The following is a 19798-nucleotide window of genomic DNA, read 5'->3' on the forward strand; positions in this document are numbered from 1 at the left end:
AGGTCTTGAGGAGCTATGAACAACTGACAGATTTACTACACAAAAACGAATGAGATGCCCATACAACGAAAAGCATTTTTACAGTTTGTTTCCAATATAGTGGGAATCCAATTAGCCTTTCCAAAACACCACTCTGTGGCATATATTGGTGGTTTGTAAAGGTACATAAAGTGTCTGAAACTTGACTCTGGTGTTGGGGTCAGAGTGCACAGAGGACCAGAGGGATCACATTCTCATTCACATCAACTTACATTCAGAAGAAGCTGGAGGCTCAATCAGGCAGAAAGGCTTTGAGTCACTGTGGCATAATGAGAAATATTTTAATCTGTATTGGGTTTAATTCCTTTGTACAATACAACCTTTATTAAGGCTTGATCACTTAAGCTCGCTGTAAAGCTTGTAAAGGAAGATGAATGTTATGAAGACAAAGATCTGACAAACTGTCTAAATAATCATTCAGTGAATCATTATTCGAGGAACACTGAACAACTGCATGTTTTTTTATTAAAAAGAGGTTTTCACAGGATTCCCAAGTGGTGTACGCTGTACTATTGAGAGTGCAAGTAGAAATCCCAACGATGATGCAAGTCCCACAGAGCAATAATCAGCTCTGTTTGATTGCTTGTGATCTGAACGAAACAACGTGCTCCTTAGTATATGGAGCTTGGTACAAGCCCGGATGTCCCTGTGTCGAAGCGATGAGGTAGGCGCTGGACAGCTGTCACGACATTTAACCTCTGTTTACAACTTCTGGGTGCATACCCCCGTACCCCTTCATGTGTCTGGCAGAAAGCGGAGATCACTTCCAGCATCTCATGTAATGCAATAGATTAGACATACATCAAGGTGTGTGGCGTATCTTTTGGTTCAGATTGCTTCATTCTAACAGGAGCTACAGCAGAATATTTGCGGCCTCTTTCGAGAGAATCTTCCTGTAGTCATGCAGTGTGCAACAGTATGCATTTACAAGTGCATTGTGTCTGTTCCACTAGAATCTGGTAAAATGAAGCTCGTTGCTTTTTATGTATTGTGTATTGAGATCTACTTATTTTTGTGCGGTCTGAGTGTGAGGGCTGGTTGTGCCATGGGGCCTCATGAGATCATGATGCCTTGTTGAAAGTGATCAGTGAAGTCACTGTACAGGGTGTAGTAGTCTGTGATCTCAACAGCCTGAAATTTTCTCTGTTTGAGAGCAAAGCAAGACGCCCTTTATTCAAAAAAAAAAAAAAAAAATAGTACTTTCACTTTAAAGTGAATATTATGTTCACTTTAAAATAAATATTTTTAAAATTGTTCTGTCCAGGGAAATGATATTATATAAATTGATATTTTTACACAAAATGATTATCTATGTCTGTTATCTTCAGTACATTTGTTGATGATATAGCTCCTCTCAAACTGAATAGTGAGTAGAGCAGCAGTGTACACCCAGCTTCGTGTGAGTCAAGCACAAAATGCTTATCGCCTGAAACGCTGTTAGTAAGATGAATTCTCATTAGGTAACAGGACTATATGAAGCTTGTGGAACTTGAGCTGACCTTCTAGCTCTATTCCTGGGATGAGGCTGAGCCTCAGATATTGAAAAATGGCCATATAAAACACAGTTATTATACTTAACGACCAAGAGGGCACTTGTACAGACTAAGGGCAAAGGGGCAAACCCCCATTGAGATCTGCCCGATACCCAGTGTGTTCAATAAAGTCAGTGATCGTGCCGCTGCTGATCCAGTGCTTCGGATCAGTGCATCGCTAGTCTATAGAGTATCCGTATATATTAAAAAACACAATCACTTAATCAACTGTAAACCACCTCTTAAGCTGGCTACACACACTAAAGGAACACTACGAATATATTATGAAATATGTGAAAAATGTTATGCATGACAGAAAAAAAACAATTTACTTAAGTTCATAAAAGTATAGTTGTTTTCTCACTGGGAGAATGCTATTCAAACAGATTGCAAATACAGTTAAAATGTCAATTCCCTGCTCTGCACACCCCTCATCTAGCAGAGAACTTAAAGTAACATGGTCTATTAGACAATTAATTATTGATGTTGTAGTGTGCTGTTGCTTGCTGGTTGTGCAGTGATATTGGATGATTGGCTGCACTGCGGAATGTGTGTGTGTGCGCGCGCGCGCGTTCTGCGGGTGGATGTTGATGACACAGCGCTGTCTGGGGTGCGGGGATGGGTGGGGTTGCGGAGAATTGATGCGCTGGTGGCTGGCTGCCCGGAGTTCTGTCGCGACAGTTGAAGCCCCGCCCCCACCTGACCTTCCCTGCCCCCCAATCAGCTACTGTCTTCACTCAGGCTAAGGGCAGCAGGGGCTGACCATCCCCTGGCTGCGCAAACTGGCTATACAAGCACTTTTCTCCCTCTCCACTTTCACTAGCCTGCTCTCCCCCACTTTCTCTGGTGCTCGTCCCTCCGTTTTGCCTTTGTCTGCCTCTCTTCCGCCGGACGTCTCGCCTTTCACATGGTGCCGTCACAAAGCAGGAAGGTCAAACCTTCCTCTGCTCTCCCGTCTCGCGCTCTTTGTCACACACACAGGCGCACACGCTCTGGTCTTTCTCTGTGGATAGCCACCACTGATATGCTCATTATGATGCTCTGAGTGTATGTGAGAAGAAATATGAAATGTTAGAGGAGCATGATATATTATTTACAGATAAATAGGGCTGTTTTTGTTACCAGTCCAGTATTGGAATTATAGCTCATAACAGGTAATTTATTTTTGCACATGCGCTGATGCACATGGCATAGTTTTGTGCTGATAATTGCTATTATGGAATATTGTTCTTCCATATGGAACCGTTCCCTTTGCACAATCATTGTAATTTATTGCTAGTTCAAAAATGTATGCAATAGAAAAGATTGCATTTCATTATGGGCTATACAAGCAGGACATCACTGATTAATTGGCTACACATACATACTTTAGTAAAAAGAGTAAAAGAGTAAAATGGATGAGCTTGTTCAGAAGAAGGGTACCAGTGTTCCAGTTTAGTAATATTTTGAAAACCACTGGCTGTTAAGTGTTATGCTGACTGTGCAGGATATAGTTACCATTTATGAGCAAATAAGTAATAATTGAATGTAGTAACAGTTGAAGCTAGACCAGTTCGTAATTATATTGTAATTAGGTAACCATCTGGGATCTCCATGGAAAAGCATTGCCAATCAAGCAGGACATTCTGGAGCAGGTGCACATGAGGCTTAGTTCACTGTGGCCAGTGCCGAGTGTTGGCTAGAGCATGATTGCCCTCAGTAGTGGGCGAGGGAGCAGTGGGATTGTGTTCTCTAGAGAGATGGAGAACCATCATATACCGTTGGGCTAAGTTGGAGTGGCATTTGTGATCCTGAGCTAAACATTACCGTTGTTTCAAAAGTGTTCAGAGGCAACGTGAAGCTGATGTAGGTTTTGCGATTCCTATCGATTATCATTACTGATGTCAAGTCATTTTCATTTCCAGAAAAGATCACAGATCAAACATGGTGATAACCTAGCAAATCCAAACCATTCACACTGAGCAAATATTTAATGACTGTCTAGATTTGACATGTACTGAAGCCTATGCAGTCTCTTCATTTAGCAGACCTGGTCAAAGTTCCAAAAGATGGCTTTTAAACAGCAGTGTCATGTTCTGGTCTGTGTTTCAGTCAGGACTACCAGCATGGCATCTTCCAGTCTATTGGGTTTAAAGAGTTCCATGAGTACCTCACTGCTGGAGCAGACCTCAGCCAGGAAGAAAGAGAGGAGTTAAAAATGAAAGGTGAGGCCCCATCTGCCGCCAAGCATGACTCGTAAAGAGTTAGATCGTTTTGTTCGGAATCCATTTTAGCAGGGAACAATTGTGTCTTGTGGAGAGAAACCAATGAATTTCAGAGTTTGACCTAAGAAAGTGAGAAGGATCAGAACGTTCTCGAGGCTTCTTGCGAATGCTTATGAGAGTGTTCTCATTCTCAAGCGGCTGACTTTCTCTGTAATATTTCTTTTGTCAGAGCTGTCTGACCTCAGAGATGGATTTTGATAGATATTCGCGTCAAAGCTGGGTCTTTTTGTCTGTTCAGTCACGTTTTCAATGTACCGGCCTTTTTCAGTGAGTGTAAGAAATGGGATATATGCCGAGGCTTTTAGGGGTGGGAATAAAAAGAACACTTAAGGGAAAACAAAAGCTTCTCACTGAACTTGGATGAGGAAATGATTGATTTATAAAAGAGCAGAATTTATGTAGCTAAATGCCAACATGGTTTGCAGATGCTCTACTGTTGTACACCTGTAATACAGTCAACACAGTATTGCTGTAGTGCTGTAATGCTGTAGAGCAGTAGTACTGTTCTCCGCAACTGCGGTAATGCTGTACTGCTTTAGCATATTCAATTAATACACGATACATTCACAGGACAGTAAATACACACACCACTACACAGGACAACAAATGAACAAACTGAGTGTGAAATATCTAAACCAAAAGGCTTGTTACAGGTCCAGTGCATCTTGGGTAGAGTTTCAGACTTTGACTAGACAAAGCGTGAAGGATCGGAATGTTCTTGAAGTTTCTTGCAACCGCTTATCAAGCTGTCCTCGTTCTCAGGCGGCTGACTTTCTCTGTAATATTTCTTTTGCCAGAGCTGTCTGACCCCAGAGATGAATCTTGGTAAATATTTGTCTTAAAGCTGGGTGTTTGTGCCTGTTCTTCTGTAGTGCGTTAATGCTGTACTTATACACTGCTGCAGTTCTTTACTGATGTAATGTGGTAATGTTGCCCTGCTGTATTATTGTAATGCAGTAGTGTTGTATGGAGGTTTGGTGTTGTTTTTATTTGTTTGCTACTTGTTGATTTATCCATAGCTCTCCCACATTCTAGTGTAGCCCACTGTAGGCGTCCTCCAGCGCTAACTTTACTGATAATATCAGTAAGATTCAGTTACTCATTGATGAACAAGCCCTAAAGCATGGCAGTAAGCGTTAATGCTGTAATAAATAAATAAGCAAATAAATAATCATTTTTACAGCTCAGTTGTGGCATTAATAATTTGCCATTTATGACGCCACTAGTTCATCAGGGATCACAACTGAGGACACAGATCTCAGTCTAGTCTGATACTATTGATCTTCTGCCACTGGAATGAACCTTGTTTATTTTGTAAACCAGTGAAGCTTGAGGCTTTATTTCGGATCTCTACACATGCTTATGCATCCTACCCCTTTCCAAATGTATTGAAGGAGATCCTGATGCAGGGAGATGGGGAGAAAAAAGTTTTTTTTTTGGTGCTGTTGGGGAAAGCTGACAGTCCCATTTGCCTGCTACAAAAAGATGTAAACTTAAGTTTGTCTCTGTCTCTGTCTCACAGGTATCGAAGCCCTTAAGCAAGCAGTGCGACGTTATGCTCGGAAACAGAACAAGTGGGTCCGCAACCGATTCCTTAAGAGTAAGAGTGCAGCACTTTCACCCTTTTACCAAAGAAAACGCTTGCATTTTAGCAGAGTGGAGCAGACGGAGCTCCATAGTTATCGTGTGAGCGTGGCTCTGCTTTTCTTCTGGGCTGTCCTCCTTTGCTCTTTTCTCTGTTTTAGAGTTTAATGTCATGTATGAGTGACAAAGTGGGAAAGGTTTATTTCTGCTGCCTATGGTGCCGTAACACACAGTAGATCCTGTCCTACTGGAGTATGCTACAAACACTTTTTCTCTGTATATCTGCCTCAGAAGCTGCTCTGTTGAACACATCAGTGCACAGCACATGCAGATTTCAGATGGCTCAATGCTCTTGATGTGTCCATAGTACACACTGGTGTCATGCATGTATCTGTGTATCTTGTCTGTCTCTGTCTTTTCGCCCATTCTCGGCATGGTTTAATGGCCAGGCAATCACAGCCGCCTTTAACGAGATGGGATTCACACAGACCATTAAACACACAAACAAGGAAGCAGCCGCAGCCTGCATGGGTCTCCTGCTCTGACTGCCTTGGGCTGCTGGCCTCCCTGTACATACTGCTGGCTGACTAAAGGAGGAAGCCAACTGTAAAGAAGGCATAGAGGCACACATGGCATTCTGGATGATCTGTGCTGTTCGTTCACAAATGGCGCATCGGCAAGTGCCTCTTTGACCTCTTTGACTTTTTAAAGTATCTTTTAATAGAAATTAGCATGTTTTCTTTTTTGGTTTCGCTGTAGATTAACCTGTTAGTGCCCATGAGTAGATGAATTTAAACACTTGCGCTGGCTACTCAGCCCACCAAGCTAATGAATTATAGTAGAAACATGTTTAGCGTTTATACCTTGTATCTGCATTCAACAAACTTACTTCAGCGGCAGCAGTCGGTTGTTGCTTTGATTGAAAAGGAAATATTTCTTAAAAAATTATGTTAATAAGAACATTGTCATTGTGGTGGTCTCCCCTTGGATGTCATTCGATCTAGGTTATGTCAGTACCCTTGGTGTAACACCAGCTTATTTAACATTATAATGTATTTCAGACATTAATTCATGAGTGATATTAGCAAACCTCAGCCAATGGAACAGCATCTGTGATGCCAGGTGGACCAACTAGGTGGTGGCGACCATCACGTTAGGTATTGCGGTGGTTACAGATAACAGATTCCAGTAAAACCTGATTTGATGCGTTTTGTTCTTTGTTAAAAACAGGCTCTTTAAAAGGGGAAAATAATTGCAAAAAATCTCCAGGTTAAGTGTACACTATATTTTTGGTGGCCAAAATGTTCTGGGCAGTAATCAGTTTCTACCCCTATTAAGGCTAATTGGCTTTATTTTGAAGAAAAATATCACCCAGACGGACACTGGTGACAGGAATAAAAGGAAATTATAAATCCAATACTCATCGACTGCTAAATGTATTTTATACCTGTTCTGTGATGTTAGCAGTAATCAGGACTTAGACACTCGGGTCTTCAACCACATTTGGGCCAAATGATTTTCAGTGCATGCTGTTCACTTTGCCTTTATGTTAAAGTTATTCTAACTTTGCTTGCACATTAAGTAGACATATCAATTTATTCATTTTTAATTAAATATAGATTATTGTGCTCTTCAAATAACAACTGTGAAGAGTATAAAACACCTATATTCAATTTAGTACGATGTGTTTTTACTGTTTTATTTTTATCTGTCATTACCTAGGTTTTGATTTTATATGCTAATCACCACTGCTCTCACGGGCCATCAAAGTAAAAGGGGCAGGATAGGGGGTGTGGTCACAGTGCTGTTTTCGGGAGCTCAACAATATGCGCAGTGGATCACAATATGAAAAAAAAAAACCAGATCCAGTCATTAATTCATGGACATGTGCCAGTCCAGCGTGTCATTACATTTTAGTTTTTAATGTAGAAAATAAGTTGCGTTGTAAGTAGCTTTCATTTACCTATTTTGCCGTCACTAAGTTAATGCCAATTTCTTCTAGCCTTATAATGGGGGTTTCAGTGTAATGTTAGCACCATACTTCAGATGTTACAGTTTGGATGTTGGCTCCTGCAGTAAAGATTTAAACTTTGAGACTTTTTCTGAATATTACTGCACCCTGTTAACTTAGTTATATTTCAGACTCACTCTAGTGAGCATTGAGTATGGGCCAGTTAGTCCAGAGAAAGCCTGTTAATATCAATGAAAAAGAGCGAGTCACTAACACAGAAATGTAATGTCTGTGATAAGTGATTATACATCACTGTTTTAGGCATCAGAGAAGTCTGTATGTGAAACTGTAGCTATTATGGTGAAAGTCTGAAGGCTGAAGAGTAGGCGTGGTCATTTAATGGGGCAGGACATTCGCTCAGTGAGATGCGGCATTGAACAACAAATCCTAACAGCTTGTGGAGTCACAATACTGTTAAATGGCAAAATGATATTTAGCATTTCTCAGTTTCTCAGACGATAGATAAAGTAACACGTAACGTGCATGTAATATAATTTTGGTTGTGTTTCCTTTAATGGGGAAGTAACACAAACTCCTTTTACAGTAAAAGTTTACAGCACAGATAAAGATATAAAAATAAAGTGCAGAGACGAAATAAAGTGTGTCATGAAGAGAAACACCAGGCAGGCTCTGATCATCTGTAACTGAATATGCTTGAGGCTCATTTTCTTTCTGAACTTGAGTTCTGCCCTCATGCATTTCCTCCTCCCTCCTTCAACCCCTCCTACCATCCATCTACCCATCCTTTTCACACTCTTCCTGTAATGGTCCACCATCCTGTGGGACCCTCTTTGATCCTTTTCCCGTTCTGCTCATTGACTGGATGACAACCCTTCCTCCTCCCATGCCACCACCGCGTCTCCTTGCTATTTCGCCGCAACAGCCGAGAGTGTCTCAGATTTCCTGTGCTAGTCATTTATCTCCCAAACCAACCACCCCCCTCCACCAAGCTGCCATTGTTTCCCCAGAGTCGCCTGCAGGCTCTGCCCACTGTGCTCCGAGGCAAGTGTGTTGGAGACAGCCCTCTGTCCACTCCCTCTTGGCCTATTAGCAATCTAGTTAGAGCTAAAAGGATGGAGTGGAAACAGTGGCTAAACCTGATTAAGTGTTTGTCTGTCTCCTGCCATATGGCCCCACACCCTGCTGCCCTTAGGCCTGCTATAAGGCTTTCTTTGGGTTGGTGTGGAAGGCTACTTCAGAGGTCAGACCCTACTGACAAATAGTAATACATGATTTTTGAATATATAGAGACATGTATGATGGCCTCTTTGATGTAAAATCCATAAATCTCAAACCCTGCAACAATTATGATTCTTTGATAAATAATGTAGTGCATCATGAAATCTTGCCTCACGTGAATAGCCGCCTTCTGAAGGATGCACAATACGTCGTTCCATTTTTTTTGCATTTTTACCTAAATTTCAAAATTTTTAGCTCTGAAATATTGCATTTGAGTTGCAGTAGGTTTGTTTGGGTTATGCTTGACACAGTTTCAAGACTCCCATGTCACAGTAGCAAGCTTGTGGGGCCTAAAGAAGGACAGGCACCACATGTTAGCCCACCAAACGCTTGTTGATGGTTAGTGCAACACAAATCCTACATCACTAATGTTCCCTGGTTCTCTGTGCCTGCATCATCACCTCCATCAGCAGCTCATTGAGATGTATTTAAGCCTTTAGTCTCTTACACCACCTCTCAGTGCTGACCCACTACCCTACTCCATACATGGTCAGCTGACCACTTGCCCTCCTGCCATTACAACTGCACTACTGTTGTCCTCAGTAGACCTCTTCCTTTTCCTTCCATTGCCTTTATTGGGCTCCTGACCTGCTTTTGGTCACAGATAAGCCCTCCCAACCTAGGGCCTCATGGGGCCCTCAGCTGACCGCTCTAATCTGGTCAGCATTAGCCGGCTGCCTGGAATTTGCCTATGTGGCGGGAGCCGGGAGCATGAAGGCCTGGAGGGATTTAGTACCTCCTGGGGTGCTAAGGCTATATCCTAAGTGTTTGGAACATTGTCCTCCACACTGGTGGTGGGCAGCGCTGGCAGGGGGAGACATTGAAGTCAGTACTGAGAAGGAGAAAACTGAATTCTTTCTTTCTTTCTTGCTCGCTCGCTTGCTTTCTGTCTTGCCCCCTCCCCTTTCTGGACTTCAAGGAGTTTATATTTTATTAATTTGATTTTTGCTTGATATGAATCTGTTATACAACGATACTATACTGGTGCTGTCTGGCTAAAAACATAGTGGTATATAAATGGAAATGTATCAGCTCACAGAGGCAGATAACATGCTTTATTGTTAAATCTACGGGCTGCTGTGAATGAACTAATGAGCTAACACATTAGGTCTGTAGTGGTAGATGGTGATGACTCATTGTCCGTCACACACAGTTTTTCTCTTCAGTGGATGATGTGCCAACGTGTTTGTCGTGGAAACGTTGAAAACAAAAAAAAAATCGTATTGTTTTTTGTTTCTAGGCTTTCTTGCATCATCTAGCTTAGTTAGCCTGGTTACAGCTGTACCTCTGCCTTCTCAATCACATCCTTAAGAATGCTTCCTTGGTGGCATACTCACATTAAGGCACTCATGCTTTGTAATGGCAAAGTATAATATGCTTACTTCATCTTAAATATGACCAAAGCTCTCATATTTTACAGCACTATTAAAACTTGGTGGCGTTTCTCTGAATTGTTAGCACATTTGCTCCGTGGTTTTCTGAGAAACATAGTTACGAACACATGAAAAATGGTTTCAGAAATGGAATGCTGGTAACTAGATTGGTTAACCATGCGCTTGAGCACACATGCACTTCCCTACAGTTAAAGTTTTTATATAAGTATTTATAAGTTACATGGCATCAGTGGAATTCCTGGAGAAAATATGGAGAACAACAATTAATTTAAAGGCAAGTTTCACTATTGTTTGACAATAAATAATAATAAAATTCTTTTTGCTTTTTTTGGGTTGATATTTGCCAACATTTGCTGCACTAAACCTGTAGCAAGGCTCCATGTTATCATCTTTTTTTTTATGATACCTTTTTTCTTACCTGTTAAACTGAGTATCTATTCATTACCAATCAGTTGCTGCTGTTATAACAAAAACTTTTTCTCCATTTTTGAAATTATTTAATTTGAAAACCCCAGCTGTCAGTTAGCTCTATTAGCCTGTGTTAGGTTCTCTTAGGTTCTGTTAGGCTATCTTAGATTTTGTTACAATTTCATGATGAATTGACCAATAGATTCAGATTTATTTAAAATAAAATCTTCTTACATTAATTTACATTGAAAGTGACTTTTTTTTTGCTTCTCCTGTAAAGTTACTTGTTTGGAGATGTGGAATTTTGTAGGGACGGCGGTGATGTATTGCTTCCAGCCCTGAGGTTTTGCATGTGTTTATGTGAATGTGTCTATAGGAAGAAAAAAGACTCTGTGTTGGGTTCTAATAAGTGTTGATCAGTGTTTGATTAGAGGCAGGCTACTATTTGTCCAAGCACAAGGTTTCATTTCTTTGGCAGAGAATGAACAAATCCCCCCCTCTCGTTTTCTGAATGGCCATTGTTGGCTGTCTATTGAACTGTACACTGACTGTTACTGAATTAGACAGGCCAGTGTTTTGAATGATGAGGCCTAGCCCAGACTAACCCCACAGTGGCTTGGAGGGGAAAACCACCCACAGAATGGTCTGTGTGTGTCTGTAATGGAGAGGAACGTGCAGGCGCTGCAGCTCACACGTTACAGGAGTTAATTGACTTATTGTGGACATTGGTGCTTACTCTGCTGTCCAACTGTGAGGTTCTTTGTGTAGTGTTTGTGTGAGAATGTGTCTGTGGGGAGGCAGTGTTGGGTTCGGTGTTGATGAAGCATAGGGCAGCAGTTCAGACTGCTGTGGGGAAATTGTGTGAGCATTAAGTAACGGCTCCTCTCCTTTTGTCAGCGGGAGGGGAAACTTGAGCAGGATGTGTAACAGGTGCGACACCGAAAAGTGTCCCCTTACACACCGAACATCTCTCTCTCTCTCCTCTCTCTCTCTCTCTCTCTCTCTCTCTCTCTCTCTCTCTCTCTCTCTCTCTCTCTCTCTCACACTCACACTCACACACACACACACACACACACACACACACACACACACACACACAGGCTGTCCCATGCAGAACACATCTAGTCAGTGTTTAAGGCCGTCAGCTGTCAACCTGTGTGTGCACATGCTGTTGACCAAACGGGACAATTTGCATTCAGTACAGTTGTTTGATGAAGGAGATGTGTGTCCCAGATCACTCTGTAGAGCAAGGCCGTCTCTTTGCTAGGGCCCAATCAACATAAAAATGTTCTCACAATAGCAGTAACTATATAAATATAAGACTCCAATAATTTCACGGAAACATGTAAATATGTCTGCTTTCAAAATCATTAACCTTCAGCAAAACTGTTCTGTATTTTGTATATATCAAGTCAATCTAATGACTCCAGCCTACTTGTTAAAGGATAATATTGAACCTGACCTTTAAAATCCATTTAACTGAAGCTAACTAAGCTCACGTGCTTGTGAGAGAGACGGACCTTTTATACAGGTGGGACGTCAGTGTTGAATCTGATTAAAATCAGGGTCATAGACTTCAATCAGATCCGCTCTAGTCAGTTTCAAAGTTAAATTCTTCTGACACCAGATGTTCTTCAGGAGTTAAGCAGGCTGGTTCATCCCTTGAATAAACATGTTTTTGACGATCGGGTCACATTCAGATTTCTCTTGACAGCATAAAAGCCGGGCACGAACACTTGGATTACGATCAGATCACTCGGACCACGTTTGGAATGTGTTTTTTCTATATCCTGTTATAGTCATGTTAGCAAAAGTGCACCTGCTGAGTGGTGACTACTTGGAAAGAGGATAAACAAGATAATGTGAAATGACATCCTGAAAATGATGTTCTTCACTTGTGAAAGTGTGCAATCTGAGCCAAACGGGATTTATTTATTTATTTATTTATTTATTTTTTATCACAGTAATGGGGAAAAAGTAAATAGACGTAGAAGGGAGAAAAGTAAATAGAGGTACATAGGAAACGATGCCTGTGTTATTGTTTTTACATGGGAAAGTATGTTGGTGCAAGGTGTAAACAAGCTTAAAGGGTCTGATTATCAAGACTAGTTTTACTGTGCTTTCATGCACATTCTGATGTGGATTTTTTTTCTGCATTTAAAGAGGTGTCATCCTTGCTTATTGTTACCTGATGTCATTGGCCAACCATCATTTATCCGCCTCTGTAGCTAGTAAGCAAGTAACTTTATAGCCTTTTTTGTAAGTCAAGGCTACAAAGTGCTTTTCAATAAAAAAAAATAAAAAAAACTAACAAAAGCAAAGCGCATTAAGGCTACCTAGAACAAGCTGAAGTAATATAGGCTTCATAAAAGATGAACATTGATTGCAACAATAAAATGGATTTTAAACTGTCTTTAGTCATGGAATTAGAGTCTAGTATCAGGGGGAAAACTGTTCCAAAGTTTAGAGGCATTAGTGGCCAAGGCACAGTCCCTCTCTTATACGCTCTCTTTAAATAAACATGCTCTGTACTCACACACTCACAGGAGAATGAAGCCTTAGAGTAATGAGGGTCAGAGTCCTACAGCTGTAGCTGTGAGCTGGTGACAGGTGCCCTGTGCTGAAATGTTGAAAAATAACCCCCACCCCCCCCATCTTCCCCTCTTGCAGTCGCTCTTATCACAGAAGTGGCAGCAGGTGTGATGCCGCAGTTTGCTCTCTGATGGCCCTTTCTGTTGTCAGGCTGTAAACTCTGGCAGCGCACACATCCAGCTCTGTTCCCTGCAGCAGCACTGGACGCTGCTATAGCCCGTGTGGAGTGGCACCACCCTATTGAGGTTGTCACTCGAGAGCTCTGTGGTCAGAAAGCCTTGTTCTTTTCCTTTTTCTCTCCTTTCCTTTCCATTCATGTCCTGCTGGATTATTTTACTTAGATTTCACTGAGATTTGAAGGTAAAAGAGGGGAGGAACCCCCCGTCGAGCATCTGCCATCCCGCAGGCAAGCCGCACTGCCCCTCTGCCCTGACCCTTTTAGCTCACAGAACCATAGAGGGGAGAAGTTAAAAGAAATGTGAAGAAAAGAAAGACAGAGGCATGCTCCTCCGCTCCCCACATGGCTCAGGTAGGCCAGGTGCTCCAGCACAGGCCCACCTGCTGCCTCTCTTGTCTAAAGAGCATAAAAGAGGACAAAAAGAGCATAGGCTGAAAAGAGAAACTCAATCTTTGATTAAGAACAGCAGCAGGCGAGAGGCAACGCGGGGCTCAGGAGGGCGAGGTGTGCTCTACACGAGGCAGGTGGGGTTGTTTGTGAGAGTGTGCGGGTTGGGCGAAAGGGAGAAAGGCCACAAGAGCCTGACCTCTGCTTATAGCCAGTTTCAGCTGTTTGGATACATTTGTATCTGTATCAAAGCTTAGTGTAGTGAGACTTTATTGTATTGGGTAGCTCAGGCAGTTAAAGGGGAACCCCACAGATTTTTCTGTGTGTTCGCAAAGTCATTCAGAGTGGTTTGGTGTAAAATGCTCCACTCTAGAGAAACTTATAGTGAGAATTGTTTACATAGCTGCTACATGAAATGATTATAAATACACTGTCTGATGCCTGAGATTATTTCATGAAAGTTCAGGGAAAAAAAGGTTTTGGCCTAAAACCTATTTTTTTAAGTCTAATTATGGTGGGGAGGTACACTTTGGGTGCTGTGAGGCAAAATACTCCACAAAGAAAACCAGCATAGTACATAAAAACCCAGAAAATGCATGTAGGTTCACCGTTCATGTTGGATAGTAAATAAAACCGTTGTATTTGAGTTGTAACAAACCTAAACTCATTGCAACTCCTGGTTTCTATCACCACTATTGTGAAGAACAATACAGACACTGTATGACAGTATTTTGCAGAAATCTTGAAAAATCAGTGAAGTTCTAAACCCCCTAAACACTGACTTACACCTTCCTTTAATGGTGTTTAGATCTCACACAAGAAAGCAATGTGACTTTACTTCCATAATATTGATGTTACCTATATACACTCCAGTTGTAAACAAACTAGGTCCACCTGCTGCCTCTCTTGTCTGAAGAGCATGAAAGAGGACAAAAAGAGTGCAGGCTGAAAAGAGAGACCGTCTGTGGTTCAGATCAGTGGCAGGTGTAACACAGGACAGAGTTCTTATGCGCTGAGATCTTTTGATGTTATTTATATTATGTATGAGGAAGCTTTTCTTGGGTAATATTGATAAGTTATCTGTATACACACCAAGACAAACAGATGATTAATAAAGAAGGTGAACTTTTCCCCAGGCATGTACACACCGCCCTAGAAGGAGCTCTTTTTTTGCGGTTGCATGTTTATTTCCATATACATGCTTTTGTTATTCATATTTTCTGGTAATTATAATGAAGTGAAGTGCCTGCTGGGACACTCCCCATTCTGTTCAATAAGCAATGAAGCTCCACTGCTTGAGGAATGCCTGAAGTCATCTTGTGCTCTCTGAAGGGTGTTGGACTGTGGCGGCACTCTCTCTGGTTGACACACCATGGGCCTGAGTCATTCAAGGGGTCAGACTCTGGGGGTCCAACTGCCCCATTGCCTCTTCTGCCTTGGCTGAACCTGATCATCAGATTTAGCGATTGAGACGGATACGAATGATATTATTTTTCTTTAAAACCAAATTTATCAGACACTATACTAGCCTGCAAGCTGAAATGCATTCTATACATAAGTTTGACCTAAACAACCCTGTAGCATTTTCTCTTACGATTGCATTATTAACAATATTAAAAAATGAGAATTTTTAGAGTGAATTGTAATTATAGCATGGTATTTCGCTTCAACTTGTTAATGTAGTACATATACATACTGTACATAAAGGATACATAACTATTGTTGTCATATGACCTACGTGACTTCACTTTTACGCTATGACATTAAGTTGTGCTACAAGCAGTTCTGTGGTATTTCAGGCTGTATTTGATACAGGATCAGAGCACGTTAGTTCTTTTTCTCCTCTCATAGCATAGTACCATAGTGATAAGTACTATCCTTTATTGCTTTTTGTTCTGTACTTATCTGTTCTACTTGTCTTAACATCAAGTCGGTAGTTAAGTGTGTCACTTTACCAACAGTTCAACAGTTATCTGCCTCTTTGAAAGGGGATTTCCTACACTGAAAAATAAAACAAAGACGTTGAATATATTTGAATAGGCAAACTGACCTTAAGGCTTGCTTTGAATGTGTCTGGGCCTCCACATGATAGCCTGTGGCCGTAGGCGGACTGAGCTGGAAAACTGAGACTCCTTGTGCCTTTATCACTTCTTTCAGGAAGTAATTAAGCTTTTTTGACTAAAGTACTGGAATTGGCTGTAGTGCCACTTCGCTGGCTGGACTGGCTTGCTTAGATAAAGCGAAAGGGCATTCGTCATTGCTCTTTAAGAGGGGATATAGGCATTTGATTTTATCAGTAAGATTTTTCCACTCAGATCAAGAAGGATTGGCCACCCACTTTGGTAGAGGTGGGTGAAGTGGGCACTTGTATTGTGTAGCACTGTGCTGGGTTGGATAAGCCCACTGAGGCAGTGGGACAGCTTATGAGAGAGTTTTTGCTTCAGGCAGATCAACCTGTTATTAATTTCAATAATTGAGCCATTGTAACTAATAGGATTAACGCAGAAGTAATTCTGCCATGAAGGCTGTACAGACCAATATGATCTTTCAAGTTTTTTTTTTTTATTTTTATTTAACTTTTCAGCCATGGCTTATCAAGAACCAAGACTTCTTCAAAGTTTTCTCTTTAAAGCAAAGGTAGTCTGCAGTAATAATCTTGCTCTTTAGTTTGTGCACCACATGATTTCAGCCTAGAGGCATGTGTGGTCTTAAAGGCATTTCACCTTCTGTCCAAGTCTGATAAGATGGAGCCTAAACACAGAGCACACAGAAATAAGAAGGTGTTTGTTTCTTGCTGTCTGATTTTTGCTTTTTCAAGCTGTTTTTGACAGTGTCTACATTCAGTTAATTGTTGTTGGCTCCTCTGTAGCTGCTGCCGTTTTCATGCAGTTGTCCCACATGTTTCTGCTTGTATGTGTATGTGCCCTGCTTTGTGGCTCATTAGTGAGAGTGCAGGCTGCGGTAGAGCTGGGCTGGGCTAGGCTAGGCTGAGGCTGCTGACTCTGCCAGAATGCTGAGAGAGAGATTATGGAGCAGTTGTGAGTCAGCAGGTTCAGTCTGCTCTCTGCCTGCTCCACTCTGTGCTGCGCATTGCACTGCCTCAGCGCTGTCACTCTCATAGATGTCCACTTGTAGCCTTGTTTATAAGTGCATGAATAGTGTGTCAGGCATCAGATTCCTTAGTGACCATCTTTGTACACTCCGAACGTTTTCTTTTTTGTTTTTTTTTTCTTTCTTCTTTCTTCTTATTGTTAATTAAACGTTTGTCTTATTTACTCTCAGGACCAGGTACCAACATCCCACCTGTCTATGGCCTGGATGTGACTGATGTGGCCCGCTGGGAGCAAATGGTCCTCAATCCTGCCCTAGGCATACTGGACTGCTTACAGAAGGTTTGATTTCTATTTCTGGCACATTTACCTCAAACGACCCATGACTTGGCTTGTGACGTTGTCTTCAGTTCACAGAGTTTGTTGTTGGTTTCCTGTCTGGCAACTCAGTTTCTTGATATCATCTCTAGAGCAAATGTGGCGGAGCTAATGATGCCATTATTAGCGCAGGCTTTTAAAGCAGCACTTATGTCTGACCTCCTCCATCAGATTAATATTGTTGGTAAGCGCTCGCATCAGATGAGGTAGAAAGTGTCCGACACACATGCTAGTGGACATCGTATTAGCCGGGACTATTGAACTCTGTCTTTCCTCTCTCTGTCAATCCTTGCAGGGAGAGCAGCCATCTGTTGAACCGATGAGGATTGAAGGGGAGGGACCTCGTAACAAGCGGAGTCACCACATGTGTGAACTGTGTGACAAAATAATTATCGGGGACCTGCAGTGGACAAGTGAGTTCTACTGCCTCAAAGGCAGTCTTCTACGGTCATAGCACATCTACTGATATACCCCCAATATTTTAGTACTAGCAGTTTCACAATATGATACATATGGCCAATTTTGGATCACAATGTAGTATATTTTTGAAAAACAATTGCTAACACAACAGTCATTTATTTATTTATTTATTTATTGGAATTTACCAAGATGTTTTTTTTACATCTTAAAAAAAGCAACTGTGCTTGTTGAAGGGATTACTGGCACTGCTGTTTTCTTAGAAGACATAAAATAAATTAAAAAAAATGAACATCTTGCAACTTCAGTTATATTACATGTTGCACATGTGCCATGTGTGTTATGGCTTGTGATAATAAAAGTAAACAAAAATATGTGCACTGTAAGGCTACATCTCAAAATTAAATGAGCTGAGGTTTACAAGTTCACGTACAGCCAGATCTTGTGTTTTTACATACGTTGTGACTCTTAGCTTTTGGCTGAAATGAGTGAGAGGGGATTTTATACCGTGGCTCAATCACTCCAGCAAACTGTAGAACCCAGGACTCTCCCCAACTGAGCAGCTATCGGAAGTTATAAACATCCCTATCTGGGTCATTTGTTTTGCCCAATTAGGATCGGCACTAGGTGGCTGCTTGAATCCAGTGTGGAGGAGTAGCTACTGTGGTTCTTGTTTCTCCCTCACTCCCATAACTGATTCATTTGGGTGATGTCTCCACAAATGAGTTAGTGTAGTTGAGGTATTAACACAGGTATTTTATACTTACTCAGTGTCAGCACACGGTCACATTTCACTCTACCATTCTTTGTATATTATAACTGTACTCGCCTGGGAAACCACAGTGAGATGAACTTTGCTTGTTCCAACTCTCTCCTGTCACCGTTGTAAACAGCTTGGCTAATCAGACATCTAAGATGAAGCTGAACTTAGCTACTTATTCACCAGCTTCTTATTCAGGTTTTTTCAGGCACCATTTAAGGTAGAACAGAAGAATTCAAGCAAGAAGCTTTGAATGTTTTTTTCTCTCATTTATTTTTAAAATGTTCAGGGATTTAGCTTGAAATCTAACTGTATAACTCTTTAATGAACAGTTACTGTCTTCAGTCAAATCTTCGAACTGGGGGAAGAAAAAAACAGCAGCAGCAGCAGCGATGCCACTGAAGGAGTCTCTGTTAAACAGCTAGAATGTAAAATATACATAAAAGTGTGTAACAGGCATTTTAAACTAAAACATGCCAGACTTTAGACAAACTTGACATCTGTGTATAATCTTGAATGGCCATGCATGGACACGTCCATTTCTAGTCAGTTTTTCCAGATAGTCATGACATTTATCTTCCTTTTCAGCTCATCTGAAGTCTAAAAACCACAAATATCATGTCCGAAAGAAGAGGAAAGTTGAAGAGAGCTCGGTGCCACACCAGGATGACGCATCTGATCTCTTGCCCATTCCCAAGTGTCCGAAACAGGCAAGTTTTGCTACAGTAGATGAGACCGGCTTGGAGCCAGACAAAGAATGGAATGAGGACACTGAAAGGCAAGGTCTCTGAGGCGCACCCTGCATCCATGTGCTGTTTTAACGTTTCTATTTTATTTTGTCATGAAGTGACATAAGTGGCCTGAACCTGGATTACACGGTCTGTTTGGAATAAGAGGGAATTTGGATGAGGTGTGCAATCCTTTTAACCTTTTTGAATTTGGAACATTATTCGTTGTATACAGATATGCAGAAACATTCATCTACAGCACCGTTTTTCTTTTGTGCCTTTTCTCTCTCCTCAGTGTTGGTCAGACTTTTCTTGCAGGAAATCTTGGCCACTCTTGGTTAATATCTGATTTTCTCTGACTGTTTTTTTAGTGTGTAATATATCTTTGCTTGTGACAAGTTCTGTAATTAAAGACTTTTATTTTTTTAAGAGCTACATTTGGCTTTCCTGCCTGGTTTCACTGATCCATATCCCGAGTCACTTGACAGCAGCGTGTGGAATTTCTTTGAATTATGTGATCATATTGTGACTTTTGCTGTAGTGATTTGAAGTTTCATTTTTACAAGCTGGTTGTTTTGAAGTGTTCATTTAATGAGCCATTCATTATTGCCAGTGTACAAACTTACGCATAGGAGCAGAGCATATGCTGTGAAATCTAATCAAAAGCAGGCTGTCTTTATTTGGTCTCCATTGCGTCCTCTGTAGCTGTGTTCCAAAGCCTAGGCTACAGCTGAGGTAGTTTGAGTCCTCAGTAGGACTGTCCTATGTCCTATGAACTGGTGAGAGATGGACATGTTCTTATGTAGCGCAATAAACTACATATATACAAATACATCT

General features: G+C 41.3%; 1 protein-coding gene across 1 annotated transcript in view; it reads left to right on the forward strand.

Annotated features, from left to right (window-relative positions):
* Positions 1-19396, forward strand: part of trit1 (tRNA isopentenyltransferase 1) — a 47944-nt gene extending 28548 nt beyond the window's left edge. Inside the window, exons 7-11 of the mRNA XM_017692703.1 lie at positions 3663-3775; positions 5358-5435; positions 16911-17020; positions 17352-17469; positions 18822-19396. Coding sequence (XP_017548192.1) covers positions 3663-3775; positions 5358-5435; positions 16911-17020; positions 17352-17469; positions 18822-19024 — 622 coding nt within the window. The 3' untranslated portion in view covers positions 19025-19396. The remainder of the gene's footprint in view (positions 1-3662; positions 3776-5357; positions 5436-16910; positions 17021-17351; positions 17470-18821) is intronic.
* Positions 19397-19798: the final 402 nt, after the last annotated feature.

The sequence above is a fragment of the Pygocentrus nattereri genome, chromosome 27, assembly GCF_015220715.1.
Source record: "Pygocentrus nattereri isolate fPygNat1 chromosome 27, fPygNat1.pri, whole genome shotgun sequence".
Taxonomy (NCBI): Eukaryota; Metazoa; Chordata; class Actinopteri; order Characiformes; family Serrasalmidae; genus Pygocentrus; species Pygocentrus nattereri.